General features: G+C 35.6%; 3 protein-coding genes across 3 annotated transcripts; all 3 read left to right on the forward strand.

Moving 5' to 3' along the window:
- Positions 1-501: 501 nt before the first annotated feature.
- Positions 502-4329, forward strand: LSM04_004592 (Leucine-rich repeat; the record flags this gene model as incomplete). Its single annotated transcript, XM_067332942.1, has 1 exon — positions 502-4329. One exon carries the CDS (start codon positions 502-504, stop codon positions 4327-4329), a length of 3828 nt encoding a protein of 1275 aa, XP_067185693.1.
- Positions 4330-6772: 2443 nt separating this feature from the next.
- Positions 6773-10699, forward strand: LSM04_002488 (uncharacterized protein; the record flags this gene model as incomplete). The annotated part of the gene is made up of 1 exon (XM_067332943.1): positions 6773-10699. The coding sequence occupies one exon, from the start codon at positions 6773-6775 to the stop codon at positions 10697-10699; it is 3927 nt and encodes a 1308-aa protein (XP_067185609.1).
- Positions 10700-11007: 308 nt separating this feature from the next.
- Positions 11008-12357, forward strand: LSM04_009534 (8-oxoguanine DNA glycosylase; the record flags this gene model as incomplete). Its single annotated transcript, XM_067332944.1, has 1 exon — positions 11008-12357. The coding sequence occupies one exon, from the start codon at positions 11008-11010 to the stop codon at positions 12355-12357; it is 1350 nt and encodes a 449-aa protein (XP_067185913.1).
- Between the last annotated feature and the right edge of the window lie 51 nt (positions 12358-12408).

Genomic DNA, 12408 nt, shown 5'->3' on the forward strand with positions numbered 1-12408 from the left:
GTATATATATATATATATATATATATATTTGCTTTTGTTTCTTGGGTCTTTAAAGGGGTTTTATGGTTTCACAACATATAAATGGAACGAATTATCAGAATGACACTATTATCCTGTATCGTTACTTGATTCAATATATATATATATATATATATATATATATATATATATATTGGGAAATGTACACTTTTAGTGGTTCTCATTGGAATTTTCTTTTCTTTAAAATTCTCTTTCTTTCCTTTTCGTTTCTTTTTTGTTTTCTGTTTTCACCGTAGTTTACTAGTGTGCCACGGAGGGCACAGAAGAAGAAAAAGGAAAAAAAACGAAAAAGAGAGGCGAAACATTCCAAGCAAAGGAAAAAGAAGAAAAAAACAACGACCACACATTGACACTCCCTGAAGAGAGTAAAATAAAACAAAGCAAAAAAAAGGGAGGAAGGAAGGAAAGAAAATAAAGAAAAACAGGATCTGTGCAAGAAGTGGAGGAATTGAAATAGTAGTAATGGGGGTATGTACATCTAGTGCGAATAACACTTTTTCTGCGTGTAGGGGCGCACACAATCCACTGGCAGTAGAAAAAATAGCCAAATCCGTGAATGATGATAATAAAATAAGGGATAATGAAAAAAATCCACGATTTCCATGGCTTTCAAATCCAAAGTATGCCGGAAAAGAACCTTCTAGTCTATTAGTGAATGCATGGGAAGAACTATCACGTAGTGAACATGCCAGTCTCTTCTATGCCCATCCCGAATTATTATTTTCTAATCGAGCCGCCGTTTTGTGTACAGGAGAATTTATGCCGGGAGAAACTGTCGGAAAGTACCGCGTGGTTGGGCCTCTTCCACTGGGAACCGTCGGTCGTAGTTTTCTCGTCACTCGTTCACTCCTTGAGGAGGGGGCGGTGTGTAGAGGACCGAAGAGATTGGGAGCTCCTTCAAAGGTTCGTTATGCAGAATCGGATTACTGTGTTTTTAAAGTCTTAACCTTTGTTACACGTATGGAGTTAGTAGAGGATGTACTTAAAGACATTAAGAGTCTTGCAAACCTAAATCATGCAAACATTCTTCGTAGTGTGGATTTATTAGATGACGGAAAACATGAAAATATTATTACCGTTACTCCATATCTTGAAAAGGGACCTTATGAAGCTCTTACCAATGGATTAGTAATTGAAGAAGAATATAATTTTACTTTATATTGTATTGCAGTTGGACTTCGTGTACTTCATTCTCATCATATCTATCACTATAACTTAAAACCTGATAACGTTCTCAGAACCCAAAATGGTTCTGTATGCATAGCAGATGCTGGATTTTGGAGAATATTCGCTGCACAGGCTCCAGAACAGCTTGTGTTTAATGGACAACTTTCTTGTTTAGCACCAGAATTGTTTGAAACCGATAGAAATAATGGAGATCCTTCTAAAGTTGATATTTGGGGATTTGGAATATTAATGTATCATCTCGCCTATGATCGAGATCCATTTCATATCGAAGGTAAAACATTTGAAGAAGTACGAGATATTGTACTAAATGGAACGGTAGAATTTCCACCTTTAGGTTGGTCATCATCATTTGCATCTCTTAAAGAAGTTATTCAATTGTGTTTAACACGAGATCCTACCAAGCGACCGAGTATTATGGGATTACTGCGTCATTCGTTCTTTCGCTCCTGTGGACAGCCAAATATTTTTTTTGGAAGTGGCATTTTAGGTAGTAGTGGATTAACAGGTATGAGTATGGCATTATCTAGCACAACTCTTAGTGTGAGTAATGTGGGAGCAGCGGGAATGCGAATGCAACAGCAAAACGGATTGAGAATATGTGTTTCGCTGGGAAAAGGTCGGGTGTGTGAAACGTTTCTTGCCCATTTACGTCGTAATCCATCAAAGGAATTTGTTGTAAAGACTATGAAACAATCTGTATTAAAAAAGATGAAATCACGAGATGCTGATAAAATACGTCGAGCATTGGCTTTATCTTCAAAGATTTCAGATCCTAATATTTTACCTTTACTTGAGATTGTGGATGGAAAGTATGGCTGTTTTGCTACACAAAAGTTTGTAGAATGTGAATTTCTCCATAAGAGTTTTCCTCCCTTAATTAACCGAGATGTTCCCACACGTACGGTAAAACATATGCTAGTAGATGTTCTTAAAGGACTACGCATACTTCATACAAACCACATTTCCCACAACTCTTTAACTCCATCTAATGTATTTTATGATCATTTATCTGGATTTGTTATTGCAGATTTTGGTCCACTCTTTCTTACAAATGAAGAGGTGCTTCATGGTGGAGAACTTGGTACTCCTTTATATAATTTACCTGAATGGGTAATGGAAGATCTCAATTCTCCTTATGGAGAATCAAAAAACTGTTTGGACATATTTTGTGTTGGATTACTTGCCGCTTCTGCTTTACCATCAGTACTCAGTGAAACATGGGATATTTTTTTAATGCGTAACTCCAAAAAGCTTATTGTAAGTGATTTGATTGAAAATATTACAAATTCTTGTGATATATTAACATCACCTTTGGTAGATTTTATTGTAACCGCATTAATGTGTAAATCTACTGTTTCTCAATTAATACGTCATCCTTATTTAGCAGATGCGATGAATGAATCAGACCTAATGAGAATCACACCAACGGTTCTACCACCAAATGCTATAAACGATGCTGTACTTGAAAATCTTCAATGCCGTGATGAATCTCGTCTTGCCGATATTTTAGGCCATGATCCTTTCTTCGGAAGTAATCTTCTTGGAAATACAATTTGTTCAGAGTCTGATGCAGATGAGGATAGTCATACGGGTGTTGTTTCAAGTATGGATGCGGATTCTTATGTTCGATTTAAGTTTAAGGGTAAAATACAGTGTGGATTGTGTGGTGTAGAATTGCCTATAGTTTTATATGTGTGTAATATATGTGAAGGATATATAAGATGTGGAAAATGTGCCCTTAACGATGCCCATCAAACTGCTCATGAAATACGACCTTTACTCATTCACACTATAGAACATAATGAAAATACAAAAAAAGAGTGTATTCTTGTTTCACCAGCTAGTATTCAAAAAGCACAACCCTTGGAGGAATTAGAAATGCAAGCAAATTTACCAAGAGGAGCTCTCACGAAATTACCTGAAATACAAAAAGCCAATTCCAATCGTAGTTTATATAGATTAAAACCACCAATGTTGAAAAGTAGTAAAACTAAAGTTTTACCAAAGCCTTCTGAAATTGATGATTCAACATGGGAGGAAGAAATAGAAAATTGTCGCAAAAATTATTCTTCAGAACTTCTTTTATATCGTTTCGATTTAACTAGTGTACCAAAAGAGTTATTTGATCCACCTCTGTTACATGTGGTTTCGGTTGATCTTAGTTACAATAAACTAAAAAGTATTCCACATGAACTATCATTTCTTTCACGTCTACGAAATTTAATTCTTTCCAATAATGAATTGGAAGAACTTCCTGATAGTTTAGGTGATTTAAATCAACTCGAACGTCTAGATGTAACACATAACCATCTATGTGATCTTCCACAGACATTTGTATACTTGGAATCATTAGGTACTATAGCAATGGATTATAATGACTTTGCTGGAATTCCTGATTGTTTAACAGATTTGGTAACTTCAAATGCTAAAGTACCGGTACTTTCGGTTATTTATTTAGCAGAAAATCCTCGTATTACCAAGTTTCCGTCTCCTGTTCTTTTAGCACATTTTCCTCAACTTAAACTTGCCCTTGATAATGAACCTGCTGTGTATCAAACCTATATTGAGGAAGAATTAGAGGAAAAATTACCAAATGTTAGCATGATGTGGAATAAAATTTACCCAGATCGTATCGTTGAAAATCTTTATTGTGGTAGTCTTCGAACGGCACAATCACAATTGGTGTACAAAAAACTTTCCATCAAGAATTTATTAACTGTAGGTCGAGATCTCGTACCTACACCACCTGTTGGTGGTCGTCATTTAACTATTAACGTGGATGATATTGAGGGTGCAGATATTCGGCATACATTTGATGAAGCCTGTGATTTTATAGACGCGAGTTTACAAGAAGGCGAGGGTTGTCTTGTGCATTGTTTCGCTGGAATGTCACGTTCTGCGACAACGTTGATTGCATACCTAATGCTGCGTAAACATATGCGATTGGATGAGGCGTATTGTATTACACGGCGTGGTAGACCTGCTATTTATCCTAACAAGGGATTCTTTAATCAACTCTTGTCGTTGGATGCGATTTTGTTTCCCAAGGAGCGACCATTAGATATGGATTCTATGGAGCGTGATAAAGTACCAATGGAGTAAATGGGAATCATACGAATAGTAATAAGGAAAATTTTTTTTGTTTGCTTCTTTGATTGTATTTATCTCGTTTAGACACCCATACTGCAAACTATGGGAGTCGGGAAGATGTTGTTTCTGTAATGATGCCTGTTTGTATATATATATATATATATATATATGGATTATTATTATTATTATTATTATTATTATTATTATTATTATTATTGTTGTATTTTTTTTTTTTTTTGAGCTCCAGCTGGATGGGGCTTTTGTATTAAAAGTATCCCACGAGAACTTGAAAGAATTGACGATTCTTTTTTTTTTACTATTATTACGAGGTGTTCGTTATTGTTGTTATTCTACCGTTTTTTTTTTTATTTCCTCCATATTATTTTCTCTCTGTGTATATCCATCTTTACATGATTCGGTGTCTCAGTGGACACTGACACATTTGTTAATATATGACCGTTATAGCAAAAAAATGCAAAAGATCTCTGAGTTGTTGTTGTTTTTTTTTTTTTTGCTTCCTTTTTTTATTTTGACTTCACGAGGTATATAAACAGATTTACCCACGTGTAAGTGCTTTTTATCTCCCAAGTACTGAAAATAATACTGGATTTCAAATAAAGAAGAAAATGATGATAAAGTGGTGGCGGGGAAGTAAAAAAAAAAAAAAAAAAAAAAAATAATAATAATGATAATAATAATAATAATAATAATAATAATAATAATAATAATAATAATAATAATAATAATAAATAAATAAATAGGAATTAGATTACTTGAAAAGCCTACATTGATAATCAATAACAACAAAAAGAAAGAAACGAGCGAAAAGAAAGGGAGGGACAAATAGTATTGAGTTTTTCTCTGTAATTATCATCATTGGCAATGATGCGTCTATTTCCTTTTTTTTCTCTTTTTGCTCCTAATTCTTTTTAATTTTTCCTTCTATCTGCATATAATGTATTTACGTATGTGGATATGATTACTCTCTCCAGTGCTGTCAAAGTAGTGTTGAATGAGTTATTTATCATCAGACATACCCTTTTTTTTTTTCTGTTTTTCTCCTTTTATCCAATTGTTTTTTCTTTTTTACTTCTGTGTTTATTTTTTATCTCTGAACCTTCTTTCTGTAAAACACTCCAGTGTATAAAATATCTCTTTTCTTTTTTTTGTGTATTTTTTATTTACTTATTTGGTTCCCTTTGCTTTTCAAATTAAAAAACGTACAACATCTTTTGTATTTTTTTCTTCTCTCTTTCTTCATGTCTTTGCATTTTTCCTTTACACTTATTATATTTCTTTTCCTGTCTTTGTTTCCAGCAACGTTTTCCCTCTTTTTGTCGTTTTATCTTTGCCATTATTGTTATTATTATTATTATTATTATTATTATTATTATTATTATTATTGACTATTCTATGTGTACGTGTGTTACGTTTAGAGGCATATACACCTGGCAGTGGTCCTCGAACGAAAGGGAGTCTTTTTTCTTTTCTTTCTTTCGTTTTTTTTCGGCACGTTTTTTTTTTTTCGTTTCTTTTTTTTTGTTTATTGTCCTTTTATTCCTATTTCTGTAATGTTTATATTCCTTTGTTGTTAAAAGAGACACTTGATCATGCTGGTGTTTTTTTTTTCGTTTTGATGAATGTTTTTTTTTTCCCCTCTGTCTGCTTGAGACACATCTCATAGAGACTCTTACATGGGAGTCTCCCTATACATTGCTTTATTTATATTTGGTAATATTATCTAAAACCTTCTTTTTGTTTTTCCCATTTCACTCTCTTTTTTTTTTCTTTAGGGTACTTTGAGTGTTATTATTAGTACATATCTACTCTAGTTCATAACTGGCATTTCATTACAATGTGAAATGTTGTCGTGTGATCATATCAATGTAGGCCTTGCATATATATATATATATATGGTTCTCAGTGGAATTTCATTTTCACACACTATATTGAGTAAACGTATACTTTCAAAGTAAAGAGGTTTTATTCTATTGCATTACGGTATAAAACTTTTAATGGATCTTTATATATACTCCAGTGGGATATGATGTTTTTTTCTTGTCTCATTTAATATTATATGTGGGGCTTTTAAAGTTATATATTTTCTATGGAAAGCTTTATTTCCAGATAACCTAAGAGAGATGAAATAATATTAATAATGTATTTTTATTTGTTCCACATTCTCAAAAACATATACGAGAAAGAGAGATAAACGGGAGGGGATGTGTGATGTACGTTATATGATTGAATTTCTATACGCTGATAGAAATAATACATATAATTATATCCTTCTTTGAGGTAATACAAGAGTTGAGAGAAATGGATTGCTTTTGTACATATTCTCCTTCCATGAGAGGAAATTTCTCAGTTATTTTTCTTTTTCTGTGTTCTTATTGCTTTGCTTCTTTATTTTTTGTTTTTAAATATATATATATATTAGAACATTGTGTACATCATGGATCTTTTAGATGTACAGCCGTATGAGACGGGACTTCATCGTCTACTTCGTGCTGGTGTTTGCAGTGATGATCAATTACATGATTATTACCTTTCACAGGCTTTACGTGGGGTAACATACGCCGTGAATCGTACATCCCTGCCGTTTCCAAATTTACTCTTAACCCCATCGCCAGTAGTGGATGCATCTACAATCAATACCACTGCTAAAACTACTAATACTAATAGTACATCATCGTCATCTCTTGTTTCTTCAACGTCTAGAGCAGTTCCTGGCGGTGTGGCGGTTCTCTGTCGGATGTGTATATCTTCTCTCGCCTCGCACACCAGTTTGCGAACGGTGGTGTATTTATCCACACGACTGTTGTGTGATGAGGCCACGGCCTTTGGAGAAGGAAATGAACGTCCATCGTGCACACAAGCCTGGATGGAGGCTTTATGTGCCGTACGGCATAAAATGTTTCTACGCGAGCAAATGCGTATTCATCGTCGATTGACACTTGGGTATATACTCACACTAGCGGGAACTGTAAGTGCTGTGGGGCAGGGACATGTAGTTGGTAAAAGACTCACCAGTCATTTTCCAGAGTTTACACAATACGTGTTAGATGATATATTGCCCTATATAGCGATTATAGCAGATACGAATGAGGGTATGGAAATATTAACTACATCTATTACAGAAGAAATGCGTGATAATGATCATTCTTTAACACGACAACATATGTTTAAATCACCTTCTCGACTAACAGCAGAGGCGAATAATTCTATTATAGATATATTTCATAATATTGCACGTGATGTACTAGATGTTCATCAAGGTGGAAGTAATCAAAGAGAAAATCGTTTTGTTGTCTTGGATCGTGATGTTCCAATGCGGATGTGGCCATCTATTTCTATTCTTTGTAGTGCATTACGTCGTGCTCTTAAATGGATACAACAAGAAAGTATATGGCATATCCCTTCTATAGTTTCTTCTTCTTATAATGATACTACTACTAATATTACAAATAGAGAGATTCAAGGTGTTAATGAATCTTTTGAAATTGTTAAAACCTCTTTGGATGCTATTTTTGCACAATTGTTAAAACAACAAGAAACCCTTGAATGCTCGTTAAAAACAGTGGAACAACAGTTTGGTCAAAATGCTAAAGATTACAATGAAATACGTAATATGATGTGGGTAAATACTCTTCGATTATGTTTTCTATGTCGTACTGTGACAAGTGCTTGGACACATATTCATGGTAATAATGATAATATAGAAGTACATAAAAGTGATAAAAAGGTACTTGCTTTTATCGCATCTTTTATGTCATCTGTTCCAGTATTAGAGGAAAAAGAAAAAGAGTTGGATGTATTCTTCGCGAGTTCTGCGTTATTATCAGCGGCCTTTGCATGTTTAGTAGCTTCTCCTATTTCAATGATGCAAGGAATCATTTGGTCATCAGATATTAACATAACACAAGAAATTCATAAAATTATTATTCATCGTGCACTTCGATATAAAGATGAAAATGTACAAAAATTAGGAGCATTATTATCACGTTTAATATTATATAGTTCATCCTCTTCTTCAGCTGTTCGCACTATTGCAGAATCTTCAGATCAACTCTTAGAACTTCTCACAGATGGCCGTGATGCCGCCTCACAGTGTGTGACTGGAATGTTAATGCGGGCCGCAGTGGAACGTCCACATGTTATTTTACCAGCACTCTTTCGTCGACTTCAACACGGGGATACAGGCACACGGCGTAATGTATTAGATGTATTATCCGCTCTTCCCCAATTATGTGAAGATTCTGCCTATGGAAAGGCATTCACTTCAGAACAGATGCGACCTGTGTTACGTCTCATGTCAGAAGAATTACTACTTCGAATTCAGGATGAAGAATTACTGGTTCGATTGCAAAGTTCAAAACTCTTTGCTAAAGTATGGCCAGAAGATATTTGTCGTCCACTACTTCATCTTGCCACTCAACGAGATAAAACCGCTAAGAAACAATCCGCAGCTCAAGAAGCATTAATTTCTATTGTAGAAGCACATAAAAATGATGCTTCTATGATACTTTTACTGGTACAAGAATCTTTATCTTTATTGGGGAAAACTATACCGTCTATTTCTGCTACCCCATCTACACCTGCTGATATATTGGCCTTCTCCAAGTTGCATGCTTGTGGAGTAAATAATGATAATGAAACATATATAGATCCTAATACACCCAAATTAGAAACTACAGATAGTTCTAGTGATCGATTATTAAGACTTATTATCTTATTAGTGCGTCGTTGGGCAGAAATTGTACCTAAATGGACAGAAATGTATACTACTACTATAATTGAACGTCTTATGGAAGCTCATTTACCAATAGAACAAGAATTTTTTGTTCGTGTAATTGGACAAATAGCATCTATTTGCGGTAAAAGAGAAGATGGAGCTTTTGCACTCTTATCAAGTTGCCTACATATTATGAAACCAGAGAAAAATATGAAAAATGAAGAAGAAGAAGAAGGAAATAAAGCAAAAAGGGTACTGCAATTAGGTTTATGGTTAGACACCCTTTTTTTAAATAACAATGATACCCAAACTACTATGACTTCACAAGACACCAATAAGATAATTTATCAAGCAGTAGCACCATTGATTTGCCTTCGTAGCTGTCCACGGAGTGTTTTTCTATCACCAACATTAGAGGATCTATCATCATTTTTGACAATACTATGGGATATACTTTGGACAATTCTTCTCTCTACAGAATACCGTGAGAGACTTCCTCTTGATGTGCAACGTTTGTTACTAGAGCTTGTATGTAAGTATAGTGCTTCTAAGATATTTCAAAAATTAAAATATTTCGAAGAAAAATATGCAAAGGATACGAATTTAAAAGTAGAAAATATTTCATGTAATGCTCATTTTATACGTCGTGTCGGTTTTTTTTGCATTGGAACACTGTTATCGCAAAACAAAGATGCATTAGCCAAAGAAGAAGTAAATAATAATGAAGTTACCGTATCCGATAAGGAAGAATGTGGAAATGAACTTTTAGATCTTCTAAATGGAGCCATTATGGCTCTTCGATGGACTGAAGATGTTGTATTGCCATGGTTACTTAGTGATGAAAGTGGGGAAACAAATAATGTGAGTCTTAACGCGGATACACAACGTTTAAGTCGAGCAGCTGTAGAATGTATGGGATTTATTACAATTGTATCGTTAAGACGAAAGGTATTTTATGATACTATAGTTGAACCTATAATGATTCCATTTTATCAACTAGCTACATTATACCGTGAACAGATTAAAGAACCAAAAGATGGACAAGAGGAAGTATCAAACTCTCCTTCAAGTAATAACTCTGCTAATTTACTTGGACGGTTTGAGTTTGCCATACATGTACAACAATCTGCTCTTGGTATCATTCGCACCCACCCATTAAGTAAAGAATTACTCGCTCAGTGGTTTACCGTGTATATGCCTCCGTTAATAGAACTCGCCAATGCCTCCTGCACCGTCGCCTCCCGCCTCTCCCAGAATGATGTTGGCCAAGTAGCGATGGAGTGCTGCCATGTCCTCTTCCTTGCCGTCATGTCCTCCCGCGGTTTATCCCAATTGGACCCCACAGCCGACTCGGCGGGGGAAACAGGCGTGGGGGCGGCCATCATGGCGATGGACCCCACCGACCGCGGGGCCCTCGTCGCCTTCGCCGTCGGCACCGCCCGCTACGCAAATCTCCCGCGATTGCAGGCGGCCGGCGTCAAACTCCTCGCCGCGCTTCTCGCTGCGGCCCCAACGGCATTCACCGCCGCTGCGGCCGCCGGGGCCGTCGCCGTTCTTCAGTCCGTCGCACACATTCACGAGGACAGTACCACGAGGGCATTGGCAGAGCACGTTCTTTCCCTCATGGAACAAGGCGAGGGGTCGTAATGGACGGATAGGCAGGCACGGAGAGGGAAATAAAGAGGGAGAACAAAAAAAAAAAAAACGAATGGGAACTGTGAAGAGTAATGATCATCATTATCTTTTTGTTTCCTTGTTTTTTTTTTCTTCTTTTTTTTTCTCTTACGCTCCGTTTTCTGAATTGGTAAAGAAGCTGGGTAAGGCACTAGATATGCCTCCATGCGTCTTCACAGGGAAAATTCAGGAGAAATAATAAATTATTATTATTATTATTATTATTATCTTTTTTTATTTCTTATTTCCTTTTTTTTATTTTTATCTTTGTAAAAGGCTAGATGCACAATTGGTATGCGTTATCACCCGCATCAGCGGTGCATCTTCCAATGACTCTGTGCGGGGGACAATGTTTCCGATGGCGCATGACGAAAAGAAACACATGGGTCGGTGTTGTACAGTGCGCTGCCTATGAACTGTGTATTTCCTCAAACCCTCCTGGAATGAATGGATCCCATAAACCTAACGAAAACTCAGAAATATCAGCTAATTCATCTTACTTTGCTTATGAGAAATCCTTTAATGAAACCATTTGGTTCCGTTGTCTTAGTCATGAACTAAAAAATGAATCAGATGTATCGACTGAAGCACTTTTTTTACATTATTACCTGTCATTAGACGTTGACTTGGAAAAACTATGGCGGGAATGGACAGTTGAGAATCCAATGCGTGAACACCCACTGGTAGAGTATCTTATTTCACGTTTTAATGTAAATCTTCCAATCAATATTCGTCATTTGCGACAGGATATTCATGAAACTCTCCTTACCTTTCTTTGTTCGCAGAATAACAATGTAAAACGTATTACGTCCCTTCTAGATAAAATTTCTGTATCATATGGAGAGTATTTATGTGATTACAATCTCGTAACTGGTGACATACGCAAAAAAAATACTGATAATAGACATAAGAATATAAAAATGAAAGAAAGAGAGATTGGTGATAATGTAAGAGGAGAATGGATTTCTCTCCATTTTCTTCCTACTATTTCTCAATTAGCAAAAATTTCAGAAAATGAGTTGCGTGAATTGGGATTTGGATATCGCAGTAAGTACGTAATTGAATGTGCATCTATTATTAAGGCAAGTGGGGAAACCCGATATCCTAGGAAACAAGGATCTGTTCAAACTAATTCCCTCGTTCATTCATATAAGTGGTATGATGATTTACTTAATCCTGCTCTAACATTGTATGAGAGACGAGAGAAACTATTATCTCTACCAGGTATTGGGCGAAAGGTCTCAGATTGCATTCTTTTATTTGGATTGGGTCATCATGAACTGGTCCCTGTAGACACACATATTGCACAGATTGCGGCAGAGTACTTGACAAGAAAAGAGAAACATGAAAATAAAATAAAAAATACGGAGCAATACTATTATCGAAAGCGACCTCGATTTAAGGATAATTTAAACGAAGAAAAGGCAAGTAGTGGTGTTATATCTTGGGAAAATGTGCTTTCAGAATGGGATAAAAAGAGAATCGGAAGAAATTACAAGTTCCCCCCTATATCTACAAAACACCATGATGCTATACAGGTTGGATTTCAGTACCTTTTTGGAGATTACTGTGGTTGGGCACATAGCATTTTATTCTATGACCGTATAAAGAAAGAGAACAAAAGAACATAAACCCTGTTATATACACATATGATTTCAGAAAAAAAGTAGAACTGAAAAACA

The sequence above is a fragment of the Trypanosoma melophagium genome (genome assembly GCF_022059095.1).
Source record: "Trypanosoma melophagium isolate St. Kilda chromosome Unknown ctg9segment0, whole genome shotgun sequence".
Lineage (NCBI taxonomy): Eukaryota > Euglenozoa > Kinetoplastea > Trypanosomatida > Trypanosomatidae > Trypanosoma > Trypanosoma melophagium.